This window comes from Oryzias latipes, chromosome 7 (assembly GCF_053564925.1).
Source record: "Oryzias latipes strain Hd-rR chromosome 7, Olatipes_Hd-rR_3.1".
NCBI classification, from domain to species: domain Eukaryota; kingdom Metazoa; phylum Chordata; class Actinopteri; order Beloniformes; family Adrianichthyidae; genus Oryzias; species Oryzias latipes.
In genome coordinates, this window is record NC_136243.1 from 11,611,691 (window position 1) to 11,627,655 (window position 15,965).

At 39.0% G+C, this 15,965-nt stretch overlaps 1 protein-coding gene and 1 long non-coding RNA gene across 6 annotated transcripts in view; one reads left to right on the top strand and one right to left on the bottom strand.

Annotated features, from left to right (window-relative positions):
* The window catches only part of plekhg5b (pleckstrin homology domain containing, family G (with RhoGef domain) member 5b), a 90,801-nt gene that overhangs the window by 43,235 nt on the left and 31,601 nt on the right, over window positions 1–15,965 (bottom strand). For 4 of the 5 annotated variants that reach the window (XM_023956883.2, XM_078950223.1, XM_023956881.2 and 1 more), the window contains exon 2: window positions 14,396–14,472. In XM_023956883.2, coding sequence (XP_023812651.1) covers window positions 14,396–14,472 — 77 coding nt within the window. Of the gene's footprint in view, window positions 1–431; window positions 704–14,395; window positions 14,473–15,965 lie in introns of those variants that run through there. The other variant, XM_023956885.2, reaches the window with a different exon arrangement.
* On the top strand, window positions 7,294–11,810 carry LOC144994044 (uncharacterized). Its single transcript, XR_013657422.1, has 3 exons — window positions 7,294–7,430; window positions 7,606–7,713; window positions 11,676–11,810. It is a non-coding gene; the product is annotated as an uncharacterized LOC144994044 (long non-coding RNA).

Below are 15,965 nucleotides of genomic sequence, written 5' to 3' on the forward strand. Positions count from 1 at the left end.
CTACAGATGTGCTGCTGTCGGGTTTCCTCCCAGGCAGGAAAAACCACTAAAAAAAAGTCCTTTCATAATCAATAAATTGCTTCAATAAATCATAGCACTAACTTGTAAAGTAAAAAAGCTCCACATGTGTCACCTTTTTCAGAAATTACTCCAAGTCTGTGAGCCGTTGTCACAGAAAAGAGTCCTTTTCACCCTGATTTATTCTACTAGTTAAACCTTTATTTCTCCAGGCCTGAGAACTATTTGTCATTTACAACAACAACCTGAGTTTGCTGCCACAATACAACAGAATGACAATAAGTTACATACAAATAAAAAGGGACATATTCACATATCAGTATTTAAATAAACAGTCAATGTAAAGTCAAAAATATGAGAAAGAAAACACCATAAGGGATAAAAACTAAACATGTATAAAAGAAATTACTTGCCATAGAAAAATGCTTCCCAGAAAAAGCAGGCTGAAAGTTTCAGTTGAAGAACCAATCAATATCCCCAAAGGTACAATAGACAGCAGGAGGTGACGGTTCGAGTCCCAGCCGCCAACCTAACTTGTCCCAGACCTTTGAAGCTCCTGAAAATAGTCCAGAGCGTCTGGGGAAAAAATCAGTAAATGGGATAGAAGACTGAATCGAACCAGCGTGAAGGAGACTCCGTGTGTTTACTACCACTGTGTGCTGAGGGGGGGTGGTGGAAGCACACTGACACAGACAGGAATAATCAACCCCGCCTTCCTGCAGGATCACTCCCCCACAAGCTCGCACAGGTCCCAGCTGACTCATGTAAACCAAAACCAAATCTTTTTTTCTTCTTCTTCTTCCTTCAGAAAGTTGTCAAAGTTTTCCATCTGTCCGACATGTCAGCTTCGTCTCGCTCCGGGTGATTGTATCTTATGTAAGCTTGAACTCATCTCTCCAGTTCCAGTTAAACTGCAAGGAACCAAAGTCAAATCAGGGGGGTGGTAACTGTTTCTGGGTTTTTTTTTCTGTCAAAGAATCGAACAAAGGGAAGGAATGGGGAATAAATCTGTCATTGCTCCCTTCAACAGATGAAGGAAGCAACTCCTAAAGGACCTTCTGTTTAGTCTGGATCAGTTTGAGGAGCTTAGAACAAGTTTTCCAAATCTAATACAATTTATCTACATTCACCATCAGATTTTTTTTTCTTTTTTTTTAAGGGCAAAGATATTCCTATCCAGCTTTTTAACATAGCGTCCATGAGGAGCAACATTACAGTAACAGAAGTGTTAAAAGCTGTTTGGGCATGCCCCAAAGAGAGGCTATCCATTAATCTAATGCAAATACAACCAGATTAGAAAAAAAACTCTTTCCCAGCCTTGTTGTTTCATGCTTTTTATTTAGCAGAGAACTACAAGTGAGATAAAGTCATACTGTGTCTTGTAAATGATTACTTCGCTGCTGCCAACCCTCCCGATGGTCGTCCCGACTCAGCCACGCTTGGCTGAGCACGTACTTCTGCTACTGCATACAACCGCATACAAAGGCTGTTGACACATTTTATATATATATATATATATATATATATATATATATATATATATATATGGTTTTTTGCTTTGATTCTGTTATTCTGTGAACAAATGTCAGATGGTAGTACAATTGCTCAACAACGTACCAACACTAAAGGCTTGCATGTTGACATTGGCTGCGTTAACCCTTATGAAAAAACAAATGCCAGCCAATTTTTGGCAGTGCTCATAGGTGGCTGTAGGTTACCTTTCAAAAATAGACCTGTCCTAGTTGCCCACTCTTGACATGCGTCCAACTTTTTGTCTGCTTTTTGTTGTAATCGTTTTGCCAGTTTCCCAGACTTTGACCCGAGACTTCCAAATAGAGCCACTGTCCCAACCCAGAACGAGCTTTCAGACCCATGTATCAACTTGCTGTTCAAAACTGCTGCCAGCCATACAACCAAAAACCCTTTTGAAGTTATCAGACAATTATAAAGCCTCTTATGTGAAGCATGTATTGTTTTGACTCCTCTCGTTAATCATCTAAAGCTGCCACCAGGGGCTCTGCCGCTCCCACCGACGGCTGAGGCAGGTTCATACGCGATCATGGATTTCTACAGTCACAGTTTCAGCTGTAGATGAAGGCGACACGTGTCTATTACTGTTTATATCTCCTAGTAGCGGCCCATTTTCTATTCCAAAAAATTCCATGTATAAGGACATGTCGCAAAAAATAAATGCCAACCTCCGAATAACCCATCGTCTTTTCCGTACACTCTTGTCGTACAACCTTCAATCGTCGATTGCCATCAAGGACGGGATGCAGTCGAAACAAGTCTTCATCGTGAACATTTTGCTTTCATCTCCAGTCTCCAACAACCACTAGTTTATGTCTGAATATACGCTATGATCATTAGTAGCCTCTGGGTTCATCAGATCTGAATGATCACATGAACCCAGACATGGCGAAGCGCCTACCGATACATTTGTAGAGCACTTTAAAATAAATAAATCTGATCTCTCGTCTTCCATTCATTGTAAATTAAATATACAGTCAAAGCTTCCATGAAGCGATGAGGCAAAAATCTTTAGACAGTAGCTCCTCCCACAGTGTCTAGTTTACACATTTTTGGGCAAGCATCGCGTAAACAGTGGCGGAGGAGACAAATTCATCGCGGTCAGTGTGAACGCAGCATTACATGTGCAGCATCTCATGCAACCTTTTTTTTCTACAGGCTGAACTTTTGAACTACAGAGGCGTGTATCTTTACAACAAATCAGACCAGTCACTGATAGAGATCCTCATAATTTAATCAGTATCGAAACTCACCAGAAACAAATGCCCTCTTTTTATTTTTCCTACAAAAAGATAAGATTATTCAAGCGTTTGCGCCACACCTCCTAATCTAATTAAAAAAACAAATGAATTGAGCCGGATTAGATCCCTCTGCTCTGATTAGGAGAGGAGGCTTTTGTTCCTATAAGGGGTTTGTGAACATACACTGAGTGATTTTAAACATTTGCCATGAGTGTGTGTTCCCTTCACAAGAACATTAAAACTCAACACATGTAGCTAGAAGTCACGGCACCGACCGTCCTTAGTTCTGCTGGGGTGGGCTTTATTATTTCTCATGTCCGGTATTGACCTTCTACTTACCACAATCTGGCACTGTCATTTATGTTGATCAAAGATAATTAGCGCTAAATGAAAACCCCCACACAGCAGTCTGTTTATACCATGCATTTTCTACTGATGCCATTAAAAAAAAATGTCTTGTTGACGGGACCAGACTAATGCTCTGTAAACGATGGCTGAAATGTCATCCATCAGACGTTGGTCCTCACATCGACGCATTAAAAATGCACGCAAACAATTTAAGAGACAAATCAAGCAAACAGGACAACAGTTATAAGTTCCAGCTTCCATGTGTGGGTGGGGGGGACAGGAGTCTGAATTACAAGACTGTAAGAAGTGGGGGTGTGCTAATGGAAGGGAGTAGGGGAGCAAAACAACTTGTTGAACCCTTTTATGCCCAAGGGCCACCCCCCACGGTCAACTCTAATTAGAGGACATCCATGTTGCAGCCAACTGAATGGATTATACAGCAATGGCACAGCGACTGTTGAAAGAAGATATGGCTGAACCAAGCTTTAATCTCCTCTTAAAAAAAAGAATAAATAAATAGGAGAGCGCAAAAACATGATTTAAACAAGCATCAAGAAGTGGTGTGATAAAGACTGTAAAGGAAAAGCAGGTTGGTCTTCAACCAGTGAGGTTTCTCCCATTTAAAAACTTAAGACACAACTGCCCTCACAGATGGATGCGGACAAAAAAAAATGGGCACATCTGTGCCAGATACGCAGGTGGTCTGCATAAAATATCAAAGTTGTGGACCACCAGCCCCCACCCCGAATCATGCGCACTACGCATGGAGCATGCCCAAGGGAAAGGTGTGTGCTCCCTGCGTGCCCATTGCGTACCTATTCCCCGTCCCTGGACAAGGGTTTTTATCTTTGTGTGGTCATCCCATGGACATCTTATATAGCATGTGCACACCCCCGTGCATAAACATTTATACGTGGCCAAATGATTTATGCTCTACATATGTAACATCTCACTACCAACTGGATTGCTGCATATACATCACAACAGCATCACCCGTATGTTCTAAGTGTGTAACTCTTATTATCCTTACAAATACATCACAGGCAGGCATGTTTCATTTTCTTGACGCCTCTTGAGGTGGCCACACAAGCCTCAAGAGAAATGCAAAAAAAATCCTGCGCTCACCCTAAAGCCGTGTCACGCAGCCACTATGAACATTTTGCGCATTTTACATGTATGAAATTTTGGTCTTTCATGACACATGCGTAATATACATAATTTATAAATGTTTGTCATTCGTCAATGTCCATCCAGGGTCTCGGCCAACGGGTCTTCATGTGATTTCGGTTTTGAGTTGTTCAAAATTTTTGGCCGGTTGAGAATTATGCAGTTTATGCGCATTCTATGCAGTTTATGCGCAATTGTTACATTTAATCTTACACGATTGTACTTGATTTTTGTACATATGCAAATATGTAGCTTTCCCCGACCGTTCCATATATGTCTAATGGACTTTTCACGCATGTACCACCGATGTATAACTTTTACATCACGTATACGGCGCACATATCACGTTAAAAGTTAAGTAATTGACCCATGAATCACAACTGAATTGCATATAAAAAGCGCAATAATCACACGGTTTATGTTCTTCGTTGATTTACGTGTTCTTTGAGTGATTTATCCGTACTTCTTCCGTGGTTTCAACGTGGTTCATTCGTGATACATCTGAAAATTTCACGCAAAGACCACAGCTTCTCGCTTGTTACATATATATTCACGTACGACCAATTGTCATCCATGTAATATGCGCAAAAACGTACGCAGTGGTCTTTGTGACATGGCTTAAAGATGATATCCCCTGGTCATCCATGGGCCCAGACAACCTAAAACCTGCACCATCTGTACTGATAAAGCCCTGCACGGGTGTTGGAATTGTAGCATTTTTCTGTTGACTAAATGTTCATTAGACATTATTAGAAGCCATACACACACCCCTTACCACAATGCTCCATTGAACAGCAATGGACAAAACTCCATTTGTCTATATCTCATTCTGTTTTCTGTAGTTAAGACCTTCAGTTTGGTCTTTCAACCTCAGCCTCTTTTCAACTCATGCAAGGCCATTTCCATAGGATGGTCAGTCAGGTACCCCCCACCCCTACCCCCTTTCCTGTTTTTCCCTGTCTGCTGCTTCCTGACAGAGATGCTGCTGGGGGTTGACCTTATGTCACTTGTGTTAAACCCTCTCTCTGGTGTTTATACTTCATGGGACATTTTATAAATAGACTTGTGTCTTTTTTTTCGGAGGACTTTTAGAAAGAACTTTTCTCAATTTCCATTTCATTGTCACCATTCGTTTAAACAAATCCTTGTTTTTCATTTAGCTGGCCATATTGTGTTGCTTTAAGGTTTTAAAATACTATTAACATATATCACATAGATAAAAAAGGTTAACATGCTTTGGTTATAAAGGCTGATTTGTGTTGCAAACCGATCATGTTCTCTCCTCTTTGGGAATTCTATGATGCTCCTGCCTTTGACCTGAGGTTAATGTCAAAGTATGAACTCAGTGTATTCTATACACGCCATCTTACCTTTGTTATTAACCGAAAAAAGGCTAACATTTTGGCTTTTTACTTTATATTGACACGGCTCAGGTGTGTGGAAAGCCCAATCAAAAAAATTTAAAAAACCCACAAAATTGGTCACAGGAGATCCTTTTTGCAAGATACAATAAAGAACTGTTGGTGCTTGCAGGAGAGGCTGTGAACCATGGAACCGTCTTACTTCATCAAGAGACAAAATCCCCATAAACATGCAAATGTTAAGTCTAAGCAACACTGCAATGCAAAAGATGACACCCAAGCCTTTACCGGGATAAGCATAGCTTGCACCATATATGGATAAAAGAAAAACGCAACATTACAGGATTATACAGCCAATTTCAGGCCAGGTTCTCACGTTAAGTCCCAATTATCTTGTTAGCTCAAAGAATTATCATGGTATGATAATGATCGTGACTTTCATCAAGTGTGTTGTTTTAAAGACAGAAAGTGTGCCTCAAACAATCGTAGGAATCACTCTAGTGTGGGAGAATTTCAGATTTTCAGCTTTTTGTTGATCAAAACTGTTTTTCTTTGAATTTTTGTCTCTCTCTGTAGGTTTTACTTCCTTCTTTCCTGTTGTTTGCCTGTTCTGAGGAACATTGTACAGTTGCGTGGAGTAAACATGGCAATATATCACGTCACTGTTCCAGGCTTCATTCGTGAGTCCAATAGTTGATATCAGGAATGATCCATTATAGATGTCCATAAATGAAAATAAGGCTAATTAGTTAACAGAGTAATTTTGTCTCCTTTCTATAGACTACATTAGATTTCCCTTTCTATGCCAAATCTAGTTCATTTGTGTGCTTAAGTAGAAAAATTAAGGTATTAAACATTTTAGCACATATTAGTACTTTTTTCAACTTAAAGAAGTGATAAGTAAAAAAATGTGCGCTTTCCTCAGTGATGTTTTCATTTTTTAATAAAACGTAATAACTAACTTCTTTTGAGCCAGGGTTAAGATATGGATTATTGAGTGACTGAACACTTTGCAGAGAGTTGGAAGTTTAAGGTCAGTTCATATTTTCCTTGCATCACATTTCACTATATAAAAAGTTTGAGCAAGCACTGCAAAGAAAACAGCGTGAACCCCACAAACTAGTTTGAGTAAAGAAACATTTTATATTTAGTTTTGTTGTATTAAGTTCAATAAAACTGGGCTCTTGGGCCAATTCTGCCATGTTAGTGGTAAATGTGTGTATTTTTCATTATTTTTGTCCGTTTCTTCCGTTTCAGTCCAACCCTTTTTGGGTAATTTTCTGGAAATGCACAGACGGAGAGCGCGCCAACAAAATGACGGACACTTTCGTCATCTTCCATTTTTCACCTCTCTCCACGCTGTCCCCGCCGCGCCTCCAGCTGTTTTAATAGGAAAACCCAACTGCCTTGGCAACCCACGCCTTTTTTCAAGTTATCTTGTCTGGTCCTGTCAAACCTGAGGCCGGGGGGGGGGGGGGGGGGGGGGGGGGGGGTGTTGAATCAGACTGGGATAAAAGGAGGAAAAAGAAAGGAAGGGGTAACAGGGCGATCTATGTGGGAGTCTCAATCCGAGGAGCAAGCTCAGACTAGCAGAGAGCTCAGGAAGGTGTCATCTAAAATGAATCCCACCAGCCTGGCCAAGAAAGAGCTGAACGTCATCGATGGACACCTGAAACTCTGACTTCCAGAAACCCGGAGTTTCATACAGCGACATAAAAACCTTCAGGACACATGCCGACATCTGGATTGATTTGTGTAAATGATGGTAAGAACGGGAGAAGACTAGAAAAGATTTGAAAAGCAGAGCGGGACTTGACTGTAGGTTTGTGTCTATGAGCCCCCAAAGAAAGCAATGGGAGGGTTTTTAAAACCTACAAAAAAACACCAGATCTGTATTATTTTAGAGAGCAAAACTTCCTTAACAAGTCAAAATTTTTCAGATAAGTGCCTTTCACCCATGGAAAAACCCAAAAAGTGAACAAACTGGAGGTTGGAAATGCCCTGACGTCGCCCCCTGCTGTTTGAGGCGAGTCGCTTTGCATCAGCTGGTGAGCAACAGCCACAAGACCTCACAAAGTCAGAACAAACCTAACCTCTTACACAATAAAATACACTTTTCAGTAACTAGAAAACAAAAACTGCTTGATTCTGGCTTCCTTCTTCAGCAACGAAAAAAAATAGTTCCCATTGTAAAGTCACAGGAAACCCCACCTTTCATGCAGCCAATGGCAGCACTGCAGGGAGAGGGAACAGTCAGCTATGATCAGTCAGGGTGTCATCACTTTTGCTTACTGTAATTTACAGATGAGCTCAAAACTCCAAACATCTGTTTTCCAAACATTAGTATCGCGCACATTCAGTCTAGTCATTAGATCAGTACGCTTTGATTAAAAGGAATTTTTATTTCTATATCATTTTGAAATTTCCAAAGGACCAGATGTATTTTACTTTGAAAAACAGTTATTTTGTAGTGAAAAATAGCTATTATTAAGAAGGTTACACAGAAAATGTGTATTGAAAGAAGCAGAGCCAACAATAAAAAGGTGGTTAAAGGCGAAGTTGTAACCAGGTAAACAAAATATAAAGGTTGATTTGACTTAATGTACTTATACTGTAATTTTCAGTTTATGGTGTTTTTGTTCTCTTTTGTTTGTTCCTTGAAGGCCCAAAACAGTTTACAGTAATGGTTTCATTCACCCACACACATTCAAACTGTCAGAGTGTATCCTCTAGAAAGCCGCTGTAAAACCGGAAGCAATGTAGGGTTCAGCATCTTGCCCAAATGACACTTCGACCCATAGGCAGGAATTGAACCTGCGATCCTCCAATCAGAGGTCGACCGCCGTACCATTGCAACACGGCCGATTCAACAACTTTAAAACATTAGGGAAGACTCCACTTCATTCATCCAGATAACCTGTGGGCGCTATCTTGATGTTGTCACACGTAAAGACGACAAGCATATTACCAACTTACAAACACAAACACTTAGACAACAACTCCAGACATATGATAAAAATGTCTCACAACAAGAGTATATTGTTATGTAGGTTAAAGGGTTAAAAGGTCAGATCTTACACTAAAGATTAGCAATATTTTTAGTTTGGTTTCAAGGATCCTTTTATTGCTTTAGTTTCTATTAATAAAAACTGAAGAGATGTTTTTCTATTTAAATCTCAACGATTTTGATTTTATCAACGGAATATTTGATTGACAGATGGGTTGAACGGTAGTTGGCTCCAACACAGATTTAAACTTTACTTTTTTCTTATCAGAGTCTGCAAGTACCTGTGCAAAATAAACTCTGGTCAGTGCGGCTGTCTGTCTTCTAACACCCAAAGGAAAACTTAAAGGTTGCGTGGCTGAACCTTTGCTCAAGTCTGTGGCTAAGAATTGACATCAAAAGCTGTTGTTCTGAAGTCGATTCTATTTTATTTTCAAAATTCTATTCACAATCAAAGTCCAATATAATTTGAGGTGTTTGGTTGTTTGACATTTAAAAAAATACAAAAGTGAGTTCTAAAGCAGCATCTTTGGGTATGTTCTTACATCAAATAATGATGTTCCACTTTGGCCGTTATAAAGAGAAGATTTCAGTGTCAGCACATTCAGCCAACAGGTCGACAATTAGAGCATAAGGGGCGGAGCTAAAACATTTCATATGTCGGGTTAGTGGGGGGGGGGGGGGGGGGGGTTAAGTTTGGAAGGCTGACAAAAGGTCATTACAAATAAAAGGATCAAAAATACATATTTCTAACAGTTGTATTATTATTGTTGTTTTTATTTCAGTTAAAAATATTGTTTTGGTTGTTCTTGGAATGCTTAAAGAAGCCTGTAATGTTGATTTCCTAATCTTTGTCAGAACTGATACTAATATTGACTCAAAAATTGGGGGTGCAAGTGTGGGGTAAAGCTTTTTGTTGGGGGGCAGTGGCCTCCCCTTTGCCCCCTGTAGCTCCGCTCCTACATCACATTAAAAAACTGAAATCAAATCAGCTCATTAAAGCCAATGGGTCACATAATATCAGACCATGTAGTCTGTAGATTCCCCATGATTATCTGTGAAGTAGGGCTGCACGATATGCGGAAAACTCGCAATTTGCGATATTAGTGATCAAATATTGCGATGCTGATATAACTTGCGATACATGAACAAATGGCAAAACAACTAAATATATCATTTCACTTCAACAGATTAATCTTAAGAGTCAACATAACTTAAACTAGACTCTAAATTACCCTTGTAAGCATAGAAGTCAAGAATCTATCGTAAAAGGGGAACACAAGTATTCAAATGCATAAATGGATTTTTTTGATTTGTTAAATGCTTCAAGCTGCCATAATATTCTTTTAGCACATTTAAGGTAACCATTTATCGCAATTTTCGCTGACTGCGTATTCCACAGCTCGTTATCACGATAACAATAAATTTGCAAATTTTCAATTTATTGTGCACCCCTACTGCGGACAGGTTTTTAATCCATAAAACTAAATGTTTGCAGAAAAATGGTACTTTTATCAAACATAATGTTTTTAACCACAAACTTCACCACTCATAATTGAATTCCACATGGAGAAAAACAAGTGGGGCTCTTCAGAACAGTCTTATCCCTGTACAAACACTACAAGGACACACAAAGATAACCAAAGTAATGAAAGTTCCTACAAACACAGTTGAAAGCACAGTTCACGAGTTCAAAGGCAAAAGAACAATGACCACAGAAACTGCATGTGGCAGAGAGAGGAAGCTGCAGCCAGATCCCTGAAGACGAGTCACTCTAAAGGTCTGCAGCAGGACACGGCACCGGGCTTCAGTTTGGACTGTACCGGGCTCGCAAAAGCGGGACTCGGTCTACGAATTTTTCAGATAAATGCCAAGTTGCCAACTACGAAAGCAGAGAAAATGTCCCACATGTTTTGAAGAATGTAAACATGGAAATTCTGTTGTGTTGAGAGAATAGACTGAAAATCTGCTGTTTGTCAGAAAGGAGGACAAATGTGTGGAAAAGCTCAGTTTTTAATCGTCTTGACGTTGAGTCAGGCAACCGGATAGTTGAAACATGGTGGTGGTGAGCAATGGTCAGGGCCCGTTTGCATTGCAACAGACTTGTAAGATGTGGAAAGCGACATGGATTGACTAAAACGTTGGGACATCCTGGAAATTTTCCAGAGGATGTGAAACTGGAAGGTGTCATGCTTGCTTCAATATTCCACTACAGCTGTTTAGAGGAAACGCACAGAAAATACCACGTTGGATTCTATAGAAAATCCCAGCAGCATGTAAATGCAAGATTACTGGTTCTTCTGGTCCTAAACTCAAAACAAACCCGGCAGACGCAAAGGCTGCAGTTCTTTAAAAACAGATAATGAAGACAGGCTTTGAAAAGGAAAGACATCCAGTGGTTTCAAGTGTGTATTTAATAAACGTTGCTTTTTTTCTGGGGTTCAAATTTTAAATCAGTCTTCTTATTTTTAAAATTACATTTCTGCATCGTTACCATGCAGTCTTATTTGACTTCTATGGCCATTTGATGTATTACAATTCTTCAATGTTCTGAGAATTTAATTGAAAAAAACAATATTAGAATAAAATATAGACACATTTAGGGCCTATGATATGATCTTATTTGAAGGATGTTTTCTACCCTTTTCTGTGTAAAGCGTAAAAGATTGAAGAGATGAAGAAGAGACAATATTAGACGGGGAGAAAAAAAAGAAAGTGAAGCGAAGTGACTGTTGGAGTTTAGTCGTCACACAACTACTGCAGTTCTGGTTTTACATTCTAAACTCTTTCACAGAACATAAATCCTTCAAACAGCAGAAAATGAAAGAGTTCATCTTTCAGAAGAAGTGAAGTGGTGAACAGAGAAAGAACGCAGCTCCTCTCCAGACTATTATTCTCAGTTGCCATGGGGAGGAGCTAAATATAGCCATGGTTTTTGTCTCCCTCAATAGGTTTGTCTAAATGCAGCCTAATCCCTCTGTCATCTTCCTGTCTCATTGTTTTCAGAAGGAGGACAGTGGGAACAACATCTCAACTGCAAAGGAAAATCCGTCTGTGATGCTGGTCTGGAGTGGCAGGAGGGAGGTGTCCAGGCGGACCAACCAGACTCTGCGGCGGTTTGGCCGGGGATTTCTGGCCAGACTCCCACTTTCAGAAACCAGTAGCTTCAAAGGAATAATTCATTTCACAGTCTGCTGGTCAGACAGAGCCACTTTTAGCACCTTAACTCAGGAAAGCAGACATGAAACTTCCTCATCAAGACCCCCACCTTAAAAGTAAAAGAACAGCAAACCCAATTCTGGCTTTGTTTTACAAGGTTTGCCTTCCATATCAAATAAAGTTGGAATAAAAGTTCGTAATTAGAGTTTTATAGCAAAGCAGTTTCCTCTCAAAGCAAGTTTTCCTCTCCAGATATGATTTTATTTCCTCATTTGTGGCAAAAATACAAAACCTGAAATATTCTTGGCTGATTTATAGTTTAACTCTTTTATTACATTTGATAGAAGACACCGTTTCTTGTAACTTTTTAGTGAGATGTAAATATTTGCTTAAAAACAATAAATCTTGAATATTTTCAGTCATTAGATCTTTAAAACATCTTTCAGATTGTTCAGAACGAGTTCCTTTTTTTAATTTTACTCCACCTCTTAAACAGAAGTTTTATTTGTGAACGATGAGTGGTCTTATTTGATTTAAAGAAAACAAGAAAGTCTTATTGACTCAAAACACGGTAGGAATAAATTTAACAACGGCTGGCCAGAAGTTAAAAAATAAACATTATTTTAGACACATTTTTCTGAATTCTAGGTCATTTTAAGATGATTATGGTTTAGAAATAAGGTGGACTGGAATTGTTTTTAAATTAGAATGTATTAAAGGGACTATATCATAAAAAAATACAATTTTTGAGGTTTTAAGTGCATTATAATAAAATTATAATTATAATCAAACCAAAAGAGCTGTTTTGATCTGTTCACACATTTCTAAGTATTCCTCTAAAAACCTGCGCTCTGAGCACCAGCCACGAAAACAAGTGGGTTCTACATTGTGACATCACAAAGTGAGGGACAGCCCCTTCTAGGATGATACAGAGCTGCCAGCACCACCCCCAGGCTAACACACACCCACACACACATCCACTTTCTCTGTGGAGCTAGTGGTGATCGGCTAAAAGGTCTTCCTTTTCTGTGCACAATATGCACATCCATCTTTGTTTAGATGTTGTTTTGTGGGAGAAACACTGACACGCTGCCAAGGCCGGCACCAGGATGACGTCATGAAATAGGCGGCACCCACACGGAGCGAAAGGCGGGGCCTCAGAGATCGAATTTTCTTACTTTCGGGTTAAAAAAATAACTCCTATTAAATAAAAAAAATGTGTTCTGTTGTGTGCCAAATATATTATCATTTATGTGGATATAGTTTACTCAGTAAGGTTTAATAGAAATATGATTTATACCCCATAATTGTAAAAGTGCATTTAAAAAAAACACTTCAAGGATATAAAAGTCTTTTTTTGGTCAATACACACTTATTTTAAGGCAATATTTCTAAATACTGGAGCAATGTACCTAAATAAGAGTATATATAGCTCATTTCAAGCTTTTCTTTTGTCTTTTAAAATGTAGGACATCATAAATTATTGTAAGACATTTTACTAAGACAAATTTTACTGGTTCTGATGGCAGTTTTTCTCAATAATGACAAGAAAAAAAACATTTTGTATTTTGTTTTTTTTTTAACATGATTTAAGGGGACATTTTCCCATGTTCACTTTATTTTGTATTGCTGTTGCTTTGTGCACAAAAACAAAATAGTGACGAAGGAGATTTAGAAAAATGTTTTCTCTATTATGCGGCCACTTTGTCAATCATTTTAGTTACATTCTTACCTTCTAGTTCCGCCCGTGTTGCAAACCCCGCAGCAATTCTTAGAGAATACATTTCTATCGCTTTGAATGACTTCCAAATTCAAGACACAAAAGAATCACATTCAATTTCCACAAGAACATTTGAAAATCCCACAAAAGTGGAAATGCATTTAAAACTAACAAACATAAAATATATATCCTGCTGATGTTTTTGTCAGTTTATTACTTACACAGAGGACAAAAGATGTTTTTTTTTATTTCGCCACATTGATTGGAATACAGAGATGGCAAAAAAAAAAAGAAAAAAAGAATTTATATGCTAATATCTTAAGCCGTGTCAGAATTCCCACCCTAACCCGTAACTACTAAAAAACTATATGGTGCAGGACCATGTAGTGCCCTGGATTTTAAAAACAATTCGAATACCATGCTCACTACCTTTTTTTTTTTTTTTTAAACAGCGAATATGACAATAAATTTCACAAAGTTAAAATCTCATTGATATGAGATTTGTGTGACGACCATTTATGAATCGACTGTGTTCTGAAGATGAAAACGTTGATATTTTATTTAAAAAATACACTTAAATACATTTCCTTAGCAAAAACTGTTAAAAAGCAATGCATTGTGGTCTATATTCGTCAATCTAGTGAGCATTGATGGGCACTCAATTTTGGAATTGTAAATTCGGACAGCAATACAAAATGGCGAACGCACTATATAGAGCACTATGTAGTGAGCAGTAAAGGAATTCAGACACAGCCTAAGATTTCATTACCAAATGCAATCTGGATGTTGTCAGGAAAAGACCCAAACCCGGGTCCGTTCGGGCTGGATTTAGGGTTCACTGACTCACCTTGGAGGCCCTCCTATGGTCAGGACATTGGCGGTGCTGACACGGCACCCAGTCTTCTTCCTGGACCGGCTTATCATCTGCAACAGAACATACAATACCATCACAACAGAAGCCATTTACATCAGTGTCTTATAGAAATATTAAATATATATTTTTTCGCAAACATGAAATGAAGCTATAAGCACTGAAATGATCCAATTGCAAATAAGTTGACCATAAGCAAGATGGCTTTCTGCTGGGAAAGGTAAACAGAAGGAAGAGTATGGGGGGGATGTTTAAGCAGATTAGAAAAAGAGTAATGATCTGGAGGACAGGAAGTAAATGGCGAATGATAAGCATAATCCTGCTTTTTGCTCAGAAAGTACACCCATCCTGGCCGAGCGCTCCGACTCATAACAACAAATCAGGCCTGTCAAATAAACGACTGAAATCCACTCCTCTAGTAGCCCGAAAGGCCTGATAAAAGGCAGCGTTTACATCCCAAACGTCTGCGCGTACACAAAAGATAACTCTATCATAACAGAAAGCCTGAGTGCAGCCATATTTATCAGTCCGCCTAAATGAGACAACAGGACACACACGCAGAAAAAAAGAAGCGAAACAAAAAAAAAGAGGGGGGGCAACTTGGGGGGTGGGCGTTTTGTTTATGTCACCGGTGAAATGACAGTAAATCTGCTGCGACCGAGAAGGTCTGCGGCGGGGGAACGGGCGGTTTGGAGCCGCTGGAGGCCAACTTTAAACAATAATCTGTTACCGGGATGTTCACAGAGCGCTCCGGGCTCGCACACCAAGAAGAATCCAGTGCAAAGGAAAGTGGGGCGGGGGGGTGGGGCGGGGGGTCCACCGTACAGTAATGGGGGGGGGGGGACAGGGACAGGAGGGTCAACCGCTCAGGAATTTGATCCCAATGTGGTGTTGGGGCCTTTGTCACTCTTGTCGTGAGGGGGCGGGGCTGTTGGCATGTAGCAACCACAACTCAGAGGGGAATTTCCTGATGAACTACTGCCGCTCTGTAGAAACTATGTCTTAGAAAATGACACCGCTTTTTTTTTTTGTCTAAAAACAGCCTAATCATTATCTAAAGACCACTGGGAACATTTTGAAAACAGATGTAATGATGATCAGAGTGGGACTTTAAGATGTGGATAACCCAATAACCCACAGCAGCTGCATGTGTACAGGTGACTAGAGCTTAAAGCTGCAGTTTATTCCTAACCTCAAAGTTTGATTCCTTTCTCATTAAATATAAAGGCAAAAAATGTGATAGTTTTCATCAAATAGACTGGATTATTATTATTAGGGCCTGAAATGGGTTGCTGAATGGCATGAATCATCTGATTTAAATAAAAACATTGTTTTTTTTTTCTCAAAATAATAAAAAATACTACAACAGAACATTTTTGGAACTCCAAAAAAGCCAAAAAAAAGAAAAGAAAAAATTATGTTCATATTTTTATATCTCATGTCTCATTTGAAAAGGTGAAGAATAAAATATAAATTGGTATATATATATATATATATATATATATATATATATATATATATATATATATATATATATATATATATA